This window comes from Prunus mume, linkage group LG1 (genome assembly GCF_029339155.1).
Source record: "Prunus mume cultivar Tortuosa linkage group LG1, ASM2933915v1, whole genome shotgun sequence".
In the NCBI taxonomy this organism is placed as follows: Eukaryota; Viridiplantae; Streptophyta; class Magnoliopsida; order Rosales; family Rosaceae; genus Prunus; species Prunus mume.
The window spans coordinates 31,414,156-31,431,617 of NC_142698.1; the positions used below are offsets into that span (position 1 = coordinate 31,414,156).

General features: G+C 35.1%; 3 protein-coding genes and 2 long non-coding RNA genes across 5 annotated transcripts; 3 read left to right on the forward strand and 2 right to left on the reverse strand.

The window, feature by feature from the left end:
* Window positions 1–1,772: 1,772 nt before the first annotated feature.
* Window positions 1,773–2,014, forward strand: LOC148921602 (uncharacterized). Its single transcript, XR_016123557.1, has 2 exons — window positions 1,773–1,876; window positions 1,952–2,014. It is a non-coding gene; the product is annotated as an uncharacterized LOC148921602 (long non-coding RNA).
* Window positions 2,015–2,264: 250 nt separating this feature from the next.
* On the forward strand, window positions 2,265–3,597 carry LOC148921603 (uncharacterized). Its single transcript, XM_089044064.1, has 2 exons — window positions 2,265–3,173; window positions 3,340–3,597. The coding sequence occupies exons 1-2, from the start codon at window positions 2,265–2,267 to the stop codon at window positions 3,574–3,576; spliced, it is 1,146 nt and encodes a 381-aa protein (XP_088900190.1). The 3' UTR covers window positions 3,577–3,597.
* A 281-nt stretch (window positions 3,598–3,878) lies between these two features.
* LOC148921604 (uncharacterized) lies at window positions 3,879–4,463 on the forward strand. The gene is made up of 3 exons (XR_016123155.1): window positions 3,879–3,926; window positions 4,024–4,254; window positions 4,402–4,463. It is a non-coding gene; the product is annotated as an uncharacterized LOC148921604 (long non-coding RNA).
* A 1,320-nt stretch (window positions 4,464–5,783) lies between these two features.
* LOC103336093 (uncharacterized) lies at window positions 5,784–8,194 on the reverse strand. The gene is made up of 2 exons (XM_008239132.2): window positions 7,304–8,194; window positions 5,784–7,019 (listed from the first exon to the last, which is right to left on the reverse strand). Exons 1-2 carry the CDS (start codon window positions 7,716–7,718, stop codon window positions 5,968–5,970), a joined length of 1,467 nt encoding a protein of 488 aa, XP_008237354.2. The 5' UTR covers window positions 7,719–8,194; the 3' UTR covers window positions 5,784–5,967.
* Window positions 8,195–9,688: 1,494 nt separating this feature from the next.
* Window positions 9,689–17,451, reverse strand: LOC148921605 (uncharacterized). Its single transcript, XM_089049385.1, has 7 exons — window positions 17,125–17,451; window positions 16,352–17,026; window positions 15,823–16,245; window positions 11,774–11,908; window positions 11,004–11,675; window positions 10,580–10,691; window positions 9,689–9,822 (listed from the first exon to the last, which is right to left on the reverse strand). Exons 1-7 carry the CDS (start codon window positions 17,434–17,436, stop codon window positions 9,689–9,691), a joined length of 2,463 nt encoding a protein of 820 aa, XP_088905511.1. The 5' UTR covers window positions 17,437–17,451.
* Between the last annotated feature and the right edge of the window lie 11 nt (window positions 17,452–17,462).

Consider the following 17,462-nt stretch of genomic DNA (forward strand, 5'->3'; position numbering starts at 1 on the left):
TTTGGGAGCTTTAGTTTTAAACCATAATATAGTTTACTAATTTAGTAGAAAGAAATACAATTTAGTCTAATTAGCAAAAGGCAAAAAACCAAAATGTAACAAAAATACCATTACAAAATATGAAAATTACAACATATGCCATTTTCAGTATTTAGTTTTAAACCAAAACTGAAAAACGACATCAAACCAAAACTGAACCAAAACGACATCAACCGAAACCAAAATTGAATCACAACCCATTCGCGCGACGTTTCAACTTCACCTCCAGAAACCTCCAGACCACAACGATCATCGAAGACCACCAACGATCATCGAAGACTACCAACCCATTCGTGCGACCATCATCGAAGACCACCAACGATCGAAGCCGATTCTTCATTCTCTCTTTCAGCAGTTCCAACCTATTCTCCCAAAATCTAAAGCGGCGACCAGCGACGAGCGACGACTAATCGACAACCGACGACGATTGAAGGGTTTAGCACTCTCTTGGGGAAAAAATCGTAAGAAAATGACCCCTAACACAAATTTGCCTTCGATTTTAGGGTTCTGAAATTTTACTTACTGTTCATTCTTCATTCTGCAATGTAGTTTATGTTTTGGGTTTAGTTTTGGTTTGAAAACCTCTAAAAACCGAAAAATCACAAAAGAAAGAAAAAGAGCATCAAAACTGTTTTCTGCACTGAACAAAACAGAAACTGCATTGTAGTTTCTGCTAAATTATTTATACTTCTTTCCATTTCACGCCATGTTGTTCTGTAGTTTCTGTTATGTTTTGTAGTTCTTGTTTTGGCTATGCTGATCTTTCAATTTCATGTCAAGTTGATGCATATTTCTGGTATATTCTGTTTTTTGCATTTTAGTGAAAGACAAACTGCATTGCAGTGAACCACAAACTGCATTGCAGTTTCTTTGCTTCTTGAATGTTGCTCATTTCACGCCATGTTGTTTTGTAGTTTCTGTTATGTTTTGTAGTTCTTGTTTTGCTATGCTGTTCTTGTTTTTAGTTCTTGCTATGCTGATCTTTCAATTTCATGTCAAGTTGATGCATATTTCCTGGTATATTCTGTTTTTTCCATTTTAGTAAAGACAAACCGCATTGCAGTTCTGTGCTTCTTGAATGTTGCTCATTTCACGCCATGTTCTTCTGTAGTTTCTGTTATGTTTTGTAGTTCTTGTTTTGGCTATGCTGATCTTTCAATTTCATGTCAAGTTGATGCATATTTCCTGGTATATTTTGTTTTTTACATTGCAGTGAAAGACAAACCTGCATTCTGTGCTTCTTGAATGTTGCTCATTTCACGCCATGTTGTTCTGTAGTTTCTGTTATGTTTTGTAGTTCTTGTTTTGGCTATGCTGATCTTTCAATTTCATGTCAAGTTGATGCATATTTTCTGGTGTATTCTGTTTTTTGCATTTTAGTGAAAGACAAACTGCATTGATGAACCTAAAGCGCATTGCGCTTCTGTGCTTCTTGAATGTTGCTCATTTCACGCCATGTTCTTCTGTAGTTTCTGTTATGTTTTGTAGTTCTTGTTTTGGCTATGCTGATCTTTCAATTTCATGTCAAGTTGATGCATATTTTCTGGTGTATTCTGTTTTTTGCATTTTAGTGAAAGACAAACTGCATTGCATGAACCACAAACCGCATTGCAGTTTCTGTGCTTCTTGAATGTTGCTTATTTCATGCCATGTTCTTCTGTAGTTTCTGTTTTATGATATATCTTGTTTTTGAACTGTGCAGTTTCTACTGTGTGAGAGGACAAACATAATACAACCAATCCTGGGCAAGGAGAAAGAAACTCCTGCCATTCTTAAATGGAGTCTTGTGGAACTCCATACAAGATTCAACCAAATAAAGGACTTGAATGACATCGAGGTATGCAATTTATCGCATGTTCTACTTTAATGTATCTTGAATGTGAATCCATGCTAAATCATTCTCATTGTACAGGGTATTTTCAAAACTCCTAAAAAGCGAAAAACTACCAGGGAAGAGGAAGACACTGTTGACAAGGTAATTAAAATCTGCATACAGTGCATTGCAGTTTGTGTTTTCTACATTGCAGTTTGTATTTTATCCAATGCAGTTTTTGAATCATTCAATCTCATTATACAGGGTAATTTGAAAGCATATAAAAGGAGAAAAACTACCAGAGAAGAGGGAGACCCTCTTGACAAGGTATAAGAATATCTAAACAGAGAATTATGCATTGCGGTTTCCATTTCCTCCAATGCAGTGCCGTTTCTAATTAGTTTCGTTCAATATGCAGAGAAAAGAAAAAGAAGATAAAGGACAACAAAGAGAAGCAGAGGAAGCAGAAGACCAAGGAAAACCTGATAATGCTGATCAAACTCCAGAATTAAAAGAGGATGGAAAGAAGAAAATGTTTGAGAATGAAGCTGGAAATGAACCTCTTGCAATTCAAGACCTCTTGGTGAAGTCCATGACAGACCAAATCAACTATCGCCAACGTCAAGATCCTACCTTCATTTGCCCAGAAAGATTACAACTGTGGAAGGATGAAATAAATGAAGACAGTGAGAAGAAAATGAAGGAATTGTGGGATATATTTATCCAAGGAGAAAAGAGATCAAAGGAGTTGGAAGCGAAGTTGGCAACATACGTAGAGAAATTAGATAATGAAGAATATGTGACTGCCACCATGACAGTGGAATCTACAGTTCAGCTTCAGGAAATACAAAATCTAAAAAGGAGGATTGCAGAATTGGAAGGCAAGGAAACTCGTATTGACATGGAGAAGATTGCCAAGAAAAAGGAGATTGAAGAAAAGTACAAGGTAGAAATTCAAAGCTTGTTCTCAGACCCAACAGTCTTTGAAATGGAGATGGATCTGCCTACAACACAACCAACACAACCAGTTGAAGAGCAAGAAGAAGAAGAGGAAGAGAAAGAAGAAGACAAGAAAGAAGAAGAGAAGCAACAAGAAGAGAAAGAAGAAGACAAGAAGCAAGATGCTCCAACACCTGATGTTCCTTCAAGAGTACTAAGGCTGAAGAATAGAGAAAGAAAGAGGTTTCAAGCATCTTGCTATGTGTACGAAAAAAATAAGAAACCAAAAAAGAAGGCAAAAAAGGATGATGAAGAACTACCACAATTCAAGCTTATCTCTTCCGAGGAGCAATCAACACAAGAGGATCCTCAAAATCAGAAGGTGGTATGCAATTACTGCAGTTCAAGCTGCTGCTTTTTCTGTTTTCTGCATTGCAGCAAATAGAAACTGCAATGCAGTGTGTTATCTGCTTTACAGAAACGGAAACTGCATTGCAGTTTCTGTTTTATCAAATGGAGTTTCTAATTAGTTTCCTTTCAATCTGCAGTTAACACAAGAGGCATCTCAGCCCGATGCCACAAATCCAATTCCTGATCCCCCAAAAGGAACGAGCCTTCATGATTCAATACCTGTAGGTATGCAAGAATCAAATGATGAAGATGAAAGGAAAAAAAAGCCAACAAAGAAAAAACTAGGATGGGGTCAAAAGAGGGTTTGGCAGAAAATTCCAAAGGAGGACAGGGACAGAATTCAAGAATACTACTTAAGTACTCAACCTATGTAATATCTCTATTCCAAAAGAACAACTCTTTCATCTTTTAATTACAATAAACTAAAACTAATCTTGTGAATTTCATGTATTCGAATCCGCAGTGATAACTTTTGGGCAGGACTCGATAATGAGAAAGTGACAAACCATGATATCAAAGATATTCTATGGGACTGGAACTGTCACAAAAGCGTAAGTATAAAATACTAATTCTATAACACACACTGCACTGCATTTTTTATTTGTGCTACCTATATTACCCGTTAATAATTCCATTTTTCTCCAATCAATGTGAAACAGGTTATTGAGGTATATTGAGGCCCATGCAGACAGATAGTCCACAGTACATGTCTACATGGACTTGGGTAAGAATTATTTTGAAAATTCAAAGTTGTTTAAACAGACACGGCACTGCAGTTTTCGAAAAATATATACTAACAAATTGCCATTCAATGATGGCAGGCTTACATGCAAACCTTTCTAGAACCAAATTGGCATAGGGCCCTGTATGAACACTTACTTGAAAAACTCGGGAAATGCAATGTTCTCTTCTTCCCGATCATTTCAAGTTCTGAGTTCCACTTTACACTTCTCACATTTCACAAAATTGAACGAAAGTGGAGACACTACAATCCACTTAGATCGTTGGGATCTAGAAAAGAAGAAAAGTGTATTGACATTGCTCAAAATTTTGTAAGTGGAATGAAACTGTCTTAATTTCTCAGCACAAACACAAACAGTTTCAGTATTATACGTCTGCTTAATTAAAGACCAAAACTATAATATGCAATGCACTTGATTACCATTTCTTTTTCTCTTTTTTTCTTCTTCTTTAAACAGGTTAATATTGTGGAAGGGTGGCTTAGAAACTAAAACAATACCAAAACTTGTGAAGCAAAAAGAAGGGCCCCCTACACCTGCACAAGTTGATTTGTCCCCAAATGAAGAACTCACTCTAAATTGGATTCTGCAAAATTCATATCAGTTTCCATTTGAGGATGACACAGAATGTGCTCAACAAAATTCATCTTCGTAAGAATTGTGTCTACTCAACCATTCATTACAATTTGAAATCATTCAAAACCAAAAGCTAATCTCGTATTCATTTGCAGGTTGGATTGCGGCATGTTCGTCATGTTCTACATGGATAAAATAGCACAAGGACAGCCCATTCCAAAAAGTGTGGACAAGAATTTCATGAATGAATATCGAGCACAATATGTCACAAAACTCCTACACCACAAACACTGTGTAATTAATCGTCTCTAGTGATTTGCCTTTCGTTAACTCAAGACAATATGTATCTTAATTCTTGTGGATGTTTGTAAATATTTCTAGTTATGGTATATAAGAACATATTTCCTATACATATAAACTGTAATATAATCTTGGAACAGGATGCAACAAAACGAAAGGGAAACAACAAACTGCACTGAATTTTCTGGTCAAATCTGCAACAAATTAAAACATGCAGTTTCTGGTCTTGAACAATTATTCGAAATTGAATTATCGAACAAGAAAGCTAGCTGGTCAAAATATACTTGCTGCTCAAAAGGTAAAGGCATAATCAAAGTACTAAAACTAATACCAAAACACATTTAAGTAGGTCAGCAGTTGTAACATTCCAATATACTTGCAAAAATTATTCTGAAATTGAATTATCGGACAAGAAAGCTGCAGTTTCGGTCTCGAACAAAGCGTCAAAATCTGCCGCTCGAAAGGTAAAGGCATAATCAAAGTACTAAAATTAATATCAAAACACATTTAAGTAGGTCAACAGTTGTAACATTCCAATATATTGCAAAAATTATTCAAATTGAATTATCGAACAAGAAAGCGCAATTTCTGGTCAAAATCTGCACTGCTGCTCAAAAGGTAAAGGCATAATCAAAGTACTAAAACTAATATCAAAACACATTTAAGTAGGTCAGCAGTTGTAACATTCCAATATACTTGCAAAAATTATTCTGAAATTGAATTATCGAACAAGAAACTGCGCTGCAGTCAAAATCTGCATTCTTTGCTCAAAAGGTAAAGGCATAATCAAAGTACTAAAACTAATATCAAATCACAACATAGACTAGCAAAAAGTATTATGAAATTGAATTATGGGACAAGTTCTGTTCAAAATTTGCAACAAATAAAAGCGCTGATTTCGCAACAAAATTTGCTCAAATCTTAAAACAATCATTCAATGGCAGTCAAAAATGAATATCCACTCATGAAACAATTGTATAATTTTCATTAACTTCAAAAAAGAATCATAATATCCAATTAGAAGCTGTGTAGCCAATTAAAAGCAACTAAAACTGCACTGCAGGTTTTGCAAAAAGTGCAATGCAGAAACTGACTATACATTCACTAAACCATATCTAACGTAAGCAATCGTCAACTGAGAAGGAATGTTCATATCACAGCCTTGCAAGTCTTCCTATTATGCCCAGTAACACTACACCGACTGCATTTCAATGGCCTTTTAAATTCACCAAAAGCTTTGATCCTCTTTGTTGGTGGTCTTCCGGCTGGCCTCTTTGTAATTGGCGGAAGCACAACTCCAGCTGCAAAACTGTTGCTGCCCAAGCCTTTCCCAATATCTGGAATAGGAAAAATAGGACTCTCATAGGCTTTTCGAAAGAAGTCAGTCCTATAGTAACACTCCACGTAATCATAAATTGAATCTTTCTTTGCTAGAATTGCAGCTACCGCATGCGTGCAAGGAAAACCGTCAATTTGCCAAAGACGGCAAGAACAAGTCCTTTGCTCAAGATCAACCATCACAGAATAATCAGCAAATACTTCAAAAACAGTGAAACTAGAACGACGAACTACCCAAGTCCTACCGGCCTCCGCATTTTCCCACAGTCTAGTTTCCATCTCCGGACACAAAATTGTTGTCCACTTCTCCGCTTCAATTCGTCGTTGAGAATTCAATACCATCAATTTCTGTCGAATCCCTTCTATCAAAGGTAGCACCGGCAAATCTCGAAACACACCAACCCAATTATTAAATGACTCCGCTAAACTATTTGCCATCTCCCCATACCGCATTCCTTTGAAATATGCGTTCGCATAGTGATCTCTAGACAAATCAGATATAAATGTCTTCACTTTCGAACTCCCAACAATCACCAACTCCTCCATTGCTACCGTAAACTCTTCCTCTATAACAGTATATGCGCACCTACTAAATAAATTGATAACACGGTCTTGGAGCAATTTCCCATAACCTGACTTCGGGTACTTCGATATCAAATTCTGTTTGAGGTGATAGTAACAGTAAGAATGAGGCCATCCAGGAAACACAAACCCCATTGCATTTAACAAACCTTGATTGCGATCCGAAAAAAAGGTCACCACTCTCCCCATCGGTAGCAAAATAGAAGCCAAATGTTGAAGAAACCAAGTCCAATTCTCCTCCGTCTCAGAATCAACAACTCCAAAAGCTAGAGGATAAAACCCTGCAAAACAAAACCAAAAGCACAAGTATAAGCAAAAAAGGGAAATTGCAGTGCAGTTTTTGAAAACAAATCTGCTCAAATTTGAAAGGAAACCAAAAGGCAAATCCATGATCCAAGTACTAAAACTAAGTTTAAAACACATTTAAGTTCATGAGCAGTTGCAACATTCCCACAGACATACAAAAATTACTAAGAAAATCGAATTATGAAACAAGAAACTGCAATGCAGTTTCTGCTAAAAAATTGCAACAAATGGAATCTGCAATACATTACAGTAACCATACCTTGATTTCCAATCTTTCCGGAAGCACAGAGAAGCTGCCCCTTGTACTTGCTCTTCAAAAACGTAGCATCAACGAACAACAAGGGTATGCAATATTGAAATCCAGCAATGCAACCGCCAAACGACACAAAAAACCGTCTAAAGCGATTAATTCCAGCTTCACATTCAAGAGTGCAGAGAGAACCAGGGTTAGTTTCCTTTACGGCGTCCGCATACCACACTAACTCGTTGAAGGACTTCGACTCATCACCGTGAACGTTCAATTTAGCTAACTCTTTGCCAAACCATGCATGGTAGTATGAAATGTCTATACCATAATAATCTTTGAACTCGTGTATAATCTCAACTGGCTTCAGCTCTGGTTTTGCACGAATTCTGTCCACAATGAGGGAGGACACCACACGAGACTTCATCATCTTACTCTTTGATTCCCGTATCCGACCCACACATGTATGCACATTATTTAATGTCCGAATTACAAAACAGCCAGTAGCTTCACAACGAGAAGCATAAACACGCCAGCTACAACCCTCCAATTTCTTATTCGAACAAATAGCAACCACCCGCTTCTTGTCATTGCCGGCATATAAAAAATTAAATCCTACTTCAAGAGCGTACTTGCACAATTTCAAACGGAACTCCTCTGCACCACCGTCAAACTTCTGCCCTACATGATGTATGTACGTCTCCCACTCATTCGACAACAAAGGCTTAGCACTTGCTCTCTTCGACCTGCCCAAAAATTCATTTCTGTCTTCGACAGTACTAGAACACGACGACTCGCCCTTTTCACATGCTATCAACTCCTTATTTGCACAAAAATCACCACTATATTCACTGCTCCCGCATAAATCCTTCACTAAAATATCAACACTCTTCTCATTTGATACAAACAAAAATGACCTCATTCATGTCCAAATCGCTATCCGTTTCTAGAAAACAACTCGGATAACTGGGCAGCGAATATCGTAACGTAAAACAACCCAACTGCAAACCCTTAAACCTTAGACACAAAGTCTTCAAAATATCAACCATGGATGACTCTGATGAAACTGAAAACATAATGGTTTCCGACTTATATGTGCACTTGGCAATGACACACACCTCCATTAGCCTTGAAAATGCAAACAAAACAACAAACAAAAACAGAAAACAATTTAAATCAGTAAATAATGTACATGAGCAGTTGTAAAATTCCAATAGACTTCCAAATATTAGTCAAATCGAATTATGAAACAAGAAAAAAGTTTCTCCAAAGTACTAAAACTAATATCAAAACACATTTAAGTAGGTCAGCAGTTGTAACATTCCAATATACTTGCAAAAATTATTGTGAATTATCGAACAAGCTGCGTCTCGAACAAGCTGCGTTTAGTCAAAATCTGCTTCTGCTCAAAAGGTAAAGGCATAATCAAAGTACTAAAGCTAATATCAAATCACATTTAAGTAGGTCAGCAGTTGTAACATTCCAATATACTTGCAAAAATTATTCTAAAATTGAATTATCGAACAAGAAAATGCAGACAGATGTAGTTTATGACAGAAAATCAAAACAATTCGAATAGAAACCAAAAGGAAACCACGATAAAAGTACTAAAACTAAATTCCATAAACATACAAGTCGACATAAACGAAAATAGGTTCTAAAGTACTCATACCTCAAAACTTAGGTGCCACAAGATCGGGTTGCAAAATCGAGCCACAAAAGAGCTCGAAATACCGAACTAAAGAGAACATAAATCACCCAAATCATTCGGCATGAAAATCGAACGAAACGTAGCAGAAAAGAAGACAGAAAAACGAAGAAAATAAAAGCAAAACCTACAGAAAATTGAGCTCCAATGGCAGAACCCAGCTCTGAAACGAAGAAGAAAACGAACGAAAGAGAAGAACTCGCGCGTCGTTTAAACGTTGAGAGGCAAAAGCGTCATTTAATTTGTAGGTTTACAGATGGGCCAGGCTTTTTAAGAGAAAAGGGTAGAATTGTCTTTTTATTTGACATTTTTAAGCTGGCCCAACGAATCTGGGCCAGCCTTGGGCCTAATCTAAAATAGCTATTTTTTATTAAGTATTAAAACCCAAACTAAAATACCTAATATCTCACTTCCTAATTAGTAAACTTAATTATGTCTAATACCTAATTTTCCTAAGAAAATAAGTGAAGAGGAATTTTGCTACAGGAGCAAGAGAATTCTGTACCTTGTCAACTAACAAAAAAGGTTGTTTGATTGGTGTACCCAAATCAAGTCTTTCTTGGAATCTTGAATATTCGGAAGCAAAAATCTCCACTTTACCACATTCAAAGAAATCTCAATGATTTGAGTAACGGCCACTTGGAAACATGTAGCCCCGAATAGAAACTCCTTAATTGGGGCATAAGTTGCAATTACACAAGTGTTACTGTAGAGAATACAAACTTAGGTGTCGTTTCTAGTCCGTCCTTGGCAACAATTTCTTCCAATATTCCACAATTCTCCATGTACAGCTCACTTAGCTGCTGAAGACCTTTGGCCAATGAGGCTGGAAAGATATTTTTCAAACTGTCACACAAATCCATGACAACTAAATCCAAATTTGGGCACCCAAAAGTTTTCAACTGAGTGGTTGATGATGTGTTGTATGCTTCTTTAATGCCAAGTACTACTCCCATGTCAAAAACTACTTGTAGTGATTTGCATTGCTTTATCACTAATGTGTCTAGAGCATTCAATCTTCCCATCATACTTGGCATAAAGATATTTATTAGACCCTAGCATCTCAAAACTTCAACCTTTTTGAGCTTTCAAAAAGAGTCTAGGGCAAGTTGGCGGTGCCATATAGTCCTCAACTTAGGTAAGTCACAGATGATGAAGCTCTTCAAGCTAGGAAATCCTACCTGTACACATATTCATCTCATATACTTTTTTTCACTAATGGAGGACACATTAATTGGAAATAAATGCGTAAAGAAAGGGAAAGCAATTTATAATTCACGTTTTCATAAAAAAGAAAGTGTGGTATAACAGTCTCAAGATTCTCCTTGGAGTTCCTATCGTCATTTTCTTTGTCCATTGTAGTAATTTCATTCTTACCATCAAAGGTGAATGTCCCCAGTCTAGGACAATCCTTAATATGCAATGTCTCCAAAATGAAAATTCAATATAACTTCCGAAGCATAATCTAGTAAGGCTTGGAAGATGTTGCAGGTCAAGATATTTTAGATTGCAAAACATGTTATTTGTATTTTCCTCACTGCTACCAATTTTTGTTACGATCTCTTCCATGATTTGACAGCTACCTATCTCAAGATGTGTGAGTTGGACAAGACTTATAGCCATGCAACATGAAAACAAGAATCTTAATCCATCACATTGATGCAAGATCAAGTGTGTTATGTTGGGCATCAGAACCTGTGCATAGTACACAATTCACGTTTAATTAAGAAATGACAATTTACACGCTGATCAGTTATATAGATTCCAAAATAAGTAGACAAAAAGAAAAGGTCTACTATGTCCTTGTACTTCCATTAATAGAGAAAACGTGGAATAAAAATGTATTTGAAAAAAGAAAAGTTGACCTCAAAGTTTATTAATCTATTAATCAAAAAATCATTTTAATAAAAGAAAAATCTCTAATTCTTTATAATAATAAAAATTGTAAACAAAATACATGAAGAGGAATTTAACTACAGGAGCAAATAGTGCAAAAGAATTATGTACCTTGTCAACTAACAAAAAAGGTTGTTTGATTGGTGTGTAGACAAGGCCCGAATCAAGTCTTGGATATTCGTAAGCAAGAATCTCCACTTGGAAACATTCTACGAATACCAATGTTTTGAGTGATGGCCATTTGGAAACATGCAGCCTCGGATAGAAACTCCTCAGTTGGGGCAAATGTTGCAATTGCACAAGTGTTACTTTAGAGAACACAAACTCAGGTGTCGTTTCTAGTCCGTCCTTGGCAACAATTTCTTCCAATATTCCACAATTCTCCACGTACAGTTCGCTTAGCTGCTGAAGACCTATGGCCAGTGAGGCTGGAAAGATATTTTTCAAACTGTCACACAAATCCATGACAACTAAATTCAGAGTTGGGCACCCAAAAGTTTTCAACTGAGTGGTTGATGATGTGCTGCATGCTTCTTTAACGCCAAGTACTACTCCCATGTCAAAAACTACTTGTAGTGATTTGCATTGCTTTATCACTAATGTGCCTAGAGCATTCAATCTTCCCATCATACTTGGCGTAAAGATATTAATTAGATTGTGGCATCTCAAAACTTCAACTTTTTTGAGCTTTCGAAAAGAGTCTGGGGCAAGTTGGCGGTGCCATATAGTCCCTAACTTAGGTATGTCACGGATGATCAAGCTCTCCAAGCTAGGAAATTCTACCTATACACATATTCATCTCATATACCTTTTTTCACTAATGGAGGACACATTAATTGAAAATAAATGCATAAAGAAAGGGAAAGAAATTTATAATTCACCTTTTCATCAAAAAGAAAGCATGGTATTACAGTCTCAAGATTCTCCTTGGAGTTCCTATTGTCATTTTCTTTGCCCATTGTAGTAATTTCACTCTTATAAGATACTCTAGTGGAAGTGCTACCGATAACACATTTCTATTGAAGATCATATTTCACTATAAATAGACTTTCGAGAATGGATCATGCTTTCATCATCATTCATGAATTTTGTACACTAAATAAAAGCTAATACACTAGTAAAAAATAACCCTTGTGCGACCAAATTTTGCGCGACGAAGCGACCAAATTTTGCGCGACGAAAAACTATTCGTCGCTCAAAGTCACTTTTCTCGACGAAACTCAAAACTACGTCGCTCAAAACCTTGCGCGACCACCTTGCGCGACGAAAAATAATTCGTCGCGCAAAGTTTCTTTGCTCAACAAACTTTTGCGTAACGACAATACATCGTCGCTCAAAGTCTTGAACGACCAAATTTTGCGCTATGAAAAATAATTTGTGGCGCAAAGTGACTTTGTGCAACAAACTTTTGCTCGACGACAATAAACTTCGTTGCGCAAAGTCCTTATAAAAATAAATAAAATAAAATAAATAATTTAAATCTTTGCATGGTGTAATCCAAACATTTCGTCGCCTAAACCAATTTATTTTTATTTCTTATTTTGTATGCATAACACTTAAGAAATAAAACGGTATATATATTTTTATTAAGTAGCTTTAAATTTTTTATTTTAGATCGGATAAGATTTTTGTTAGAAAAATATATTATTGTTGTTCGGATTGGGTTTTTGTTAGAAAATACATTTTATAAATTGACACTCGAATAGGTTCATTGTATTCAAGGAGTGTAGTTGTAAAAGATCATCAAAATTGGAGTTAAAATAATCGTTAAAATGTGATTTTTCATTTATAACTGTCGAAAAGTTTTGTCATATTACTTGATCTCTGAATGTTTATTTTTTCCGATTTTTGGCGTATATGATCTTGAAGTATAAACAAACAAATTTGATGGTTGGATCGTTGAAACTAGTTTTGTTGAATGCGCATCCCATCAAAACAATATATTCCCTAACAATTAAGAGTTTATTTATATTTTCGTTAAATATAACATAAGATTTTGTGGTATCCACTAGTGTAAATATTTTAAATTAAAGGTCAAATTCAGTCATTGTATTCATATAGGGTCAAGGAGTGTAGCTGTAAAAAATCATCAAAATTGGAGTTAAAATAACCGTTATATTGTGATTTTTCATCTATAACCGTCGAACTTTTTTGTCCCGTTACTTGATATCTGAATGTTTATTTTTTCCGATTTTTGGCATATATGATCTCGAAGTATAAACAAAAAAGTTTGATGGTTGGATCGTTGAAACTAATTTCTTAGAATGTGTATGCCATCAAAACAATTTATTTACTAATAATTAAGAGTTTATTTATATTTTCGTTAAACATAACATAAGATTTTGTGGTATCCACTAGTGTAAATATTTTAAATTGAAGATCAAATTCAATCATTGTATTCATATAGGGTCAAAGAGTGTAGCGGTAAAAAATAATCAAAATCGGAGTTAAAATAACAGTTAAATCATGATTTTTCATTTATAACCGTCGAAATTTTTTGTCCTGTTACTTGATCTCTGAATGTTTATTTTTTCCAATTTTTGGCGTATATGATCTCGAAGTATAAACAAGCAAGTTTGACGGTTGGATTGTTGAAACTAGTTTCTTAGAATGCGTATGCCATCAAAACAATATATTCACTAACGATTAAGAGTTTATTTATACTTTCGTTAAATAGAACATAAGATTTTGTGGTATACATTAGTGTAAATATTATAAATTGAAGATCAAATTCAGTCACTGTACTCTTATAGGGTCAAGGAGTGTAGCTGTAAAAAAATCATCAAAATCGGAGTTAAAATAACCGTTAAATGATTTTTCATTTATAACCATCGAAAAGTTTTGTCCCGTTACTAGATCTATGAATGTTTGTTTTTTGCGATTTTTGGGGTATACGATCTTGAAGCATATAGAAACAAGTCTAATGGTTGGATCGTTGAATGGTGTGTGTGTGTGTATACATATATATATTTATTTATTAAGTAGCTTTAAATTTATTTATTTTGTGCTTATAACACTTAAGAAATTGAATAGTATATACATTTATTAAGTAGCTTTAACCTTATTTATATTTTAAATCATAAAATAAAATTATTTTATTTTTATTATTCATAACAATTATTTTTATAAATATTGTGCTACGAACTAATTTTTCGTCTCTCAAAAGTTTGAGCGACTAACAGTTGTTGCGTAAAACTTTAAAAATTTGGGTGGGTACCAAAAATGGGACGCGGGAATTTTTGTATATAATTTTTTTAGACTTTGCGTGACCAATATGTATTTTTTGTAGTGCAAAAATTTAAATATTTGGGCTGGTACCAAAAATGGGATGGAATTTGTATTTAAACTTTGCGAGGCCAATATACTAATATTTGTCACGCATAAAGCGTTCGACCAATATTCCAATATTCGTCATGCAAAACTTTGCACGACCAATATATTTCATCGCACAAAACTTTGCGCGACCAATATTCCAATATTTTTCGTCGCGCAAAGTGATACGGTTCCTCCACCATTTTCTCAATGTCATTCTCTACTCTTACCTCTCCTCTCTCTTTCCCTCTCCTCAAATCCCACCATTTCTCTCACACTCTCTCCTCTCACTTAATCTCTCATCATCTCTTTCTTCATTGTCTCTCACTCTCACTCACTCATCTCTCTTTTCACTATCTCTCACTCTCACTCACTCTCTCATCTCTCTATCACTATCTTCTTTAATTCTCTCACACTCACTCTCAATCTTGCCAAAATGTATATTCTCTCCAAATTTTTAATTTTTTTCATTAATATGTGTTTTTGGAATTAGTTTTGAGTTTGTGTGGGGTTTGGGGTTGAGTAAAGGGGAGGGATTGGAGTTTGGGTTGGATTTCTGGTATAACAATTTTAGGGGAGATTACCCTTTTTTTTTTTTGTGGTGTTATTTGACCTTTTTTGTGTGTGTAGGGAATCATCGAGACTTTGACGGCTAAAGTTGAGGATTAGGAAGCTATCAAAACATATCCTCCGCCACTACCACCACAATACGCTTGTATTAGGATTTTATTATTGTACTTTGTTAATTTATGTGTACATTTTGTATATAATTTATAAATAAACCCAATCCTAGACATGTATTTATAGAAAAACCCAAGTACTATTTATAGAAACACACCCAAAATCAACCCCAAAGTCAACTTTTTGGGTATGTTTATAAATGGATTTTGAGTGTGTGTAATGATGGGTTTTGGGTGTGTTTATATGTTTAAATAGTGGTTGGGTTTTTTTATAATTTAAGCCTCCATTTTGGGTGTTTTAGTGAAACTCCCTATTATATATATATATATATTGGATAATTTGATCACTATTTTTCATATGTAATTTTATTTTGAATATTTCAATTTAAATTAAAGTAATTAAAAAAAATCATGCAATTAAATTAAATTTAAAAAGTAAAAATTTGAAAAATTAATTTAATTTAATTAATATTACAGAAATAATAAAACAAAAAGTCAAAAACCAAAATATTTCGTCGCACAACATTAGTATTCGTGGCACAAAACTCTAAAAATTTGGTGGTACCAAAAATGGGACGCAGGAATTTTTTTAATTTAATTTTTTAAGACTTTGCGCTACCAATGTTTTTCGTCGCGCAAAGTCACTTTGAGCGACCAATATTTTTTCGTCGCGCAAAGTCTGTCTTCATGATCTTTGCGCGATAAATTCTGCGCAATGAAGTTTTTGTCACGCTGAAATTTGTGCGACTACAATGTATTTTGCGCGACGAAATTCTCTTCGTCGCGCAAAGTGTAAAATGTAGTAGTGATAAATTAATATACCGTTTAAATGAATTGTAACTTGGATATAATTTCAATCATAGTAAGAAACAATATGCATGAAAGAATAACGAGAAATAAATGCTGAGAGAAAAACGATAAATAAAGGCACAACTTACCTTTTCGTCGAAAAGAAAGTATTGTGCATCAGTCCCAATATTCTCCATGGAGTCCCTAATCTCTGCAGTTGCTTTGTTGATTGTGATATTTGTACTCATGGGATCAAAGATGAATGTCTCCAATTTAGAACAATCCACTAGATACAATATCTCCAAGGAATGAAAATTAATAGAACGCCGTGCTGAGCAGAATTTGGTGAGGTTCAGAAGATATAGTAGCTTTAGATCTTGTAGCTGACTAAACATGTAATATGTATCTTCCTCACTGGATTCGTTTGTTGGTACTATCTCTTCCATGATTTTACACCTGGATATCGTAAGATTTTTGAGTTGTACAAGACTTCTAGCCATGGAAGATGAAAACAAGAATCTCAAACCACCACATCCATCCACGATCAAGCTTGTTAATTTGGGCATCAAAACCTGCACACCAGAATTCATGTTTAGTAAATAACAGCTTAATTACATTTTTAGTAGTTGAATCTCATACAAAATAAAAATATATAAAATTGTGCAAGAGAATTCTTACCTTCTCAACTAAAAAGAGAGGATATTTAATTGGTGTACACTGAAGGCCCAATTCAAGCTTTTTCTGAAACCTTGAAATTTCGGAAGCAAAAATCTCCACATTATCACATGCAGTCATCGCCAGTTCTTTGAGTAACGGCCACTCAGAAACATGCATACCCGGATAGAACATCCTAAGTTGGGGAAGATTTTCAAACTTCACAACTGTCACTTTTGGAAACACAAACTTAGGCTTTGCTTCTTCTAATCCTTTTTCCTTCACATTAATCTCCATCAACCCACAATTCTCAACACTCAACTTCGTTAGTTGTTCAAGACCTTTGGCCACAGAGGCTGAGAATATATTTATCAACCTCTTGCACGCATCTATCTCTACAAAATCAAGATTTGGGCACTCACAAGTTTTCAACTGAGTGGTTGACGTGTCATATGCTTCAAATACTCCTCCGAGTTCAAATACCACTTGTAGTGACTGGCACTGCCATATCTCTAATGTGTATAGAGCATTCAATCTTCCCATTATACTTGGCGCAAAGATGTTAATTAGACTGTGGCATCTCAAAACTTCAACTTTTCTGAGCTTGCAAAAGGAGTTTGTGGCAAGTTGGTTGTGCCATATTGTCATCAGTGCAGGTAGGTCATAGATGATCAAGCTCTCCAAGGTAGGAAATCCTACCTGTATATATATTCATCTCATAAACCTTTTTTCACTAATGGCGGACATATTAATTGGAAATAAATGTATAAAGAAAGGGAAAGAAATTTATAATTAACCTTTTCATCCAAAAGAAATTGTGGTATAACAGTCTTAAGATCCTTGGATTTCCTATCGTCATTTTCTTTGCCCATTGTAGTAATTTCACTCTTACCATCAAAGATGAATGTCCCTAGTCTAGGACAATCCTCAATATGCAATTTCTCCAATAATGAAAATTCAATATAACTTCCGGAGCAGAATCTAGTGAGGCTTGAAAGGTGTTGCAGCTTTTGATATTTTAGATTGCACAACATGTTATTGGTATGCTCTTGATTGTTTTCACTTGTTGATATTATCTCTTCCATCATTTGGCATTTCGATATCTCCATATGTTCGAGTTGGACAAGACTTCTAG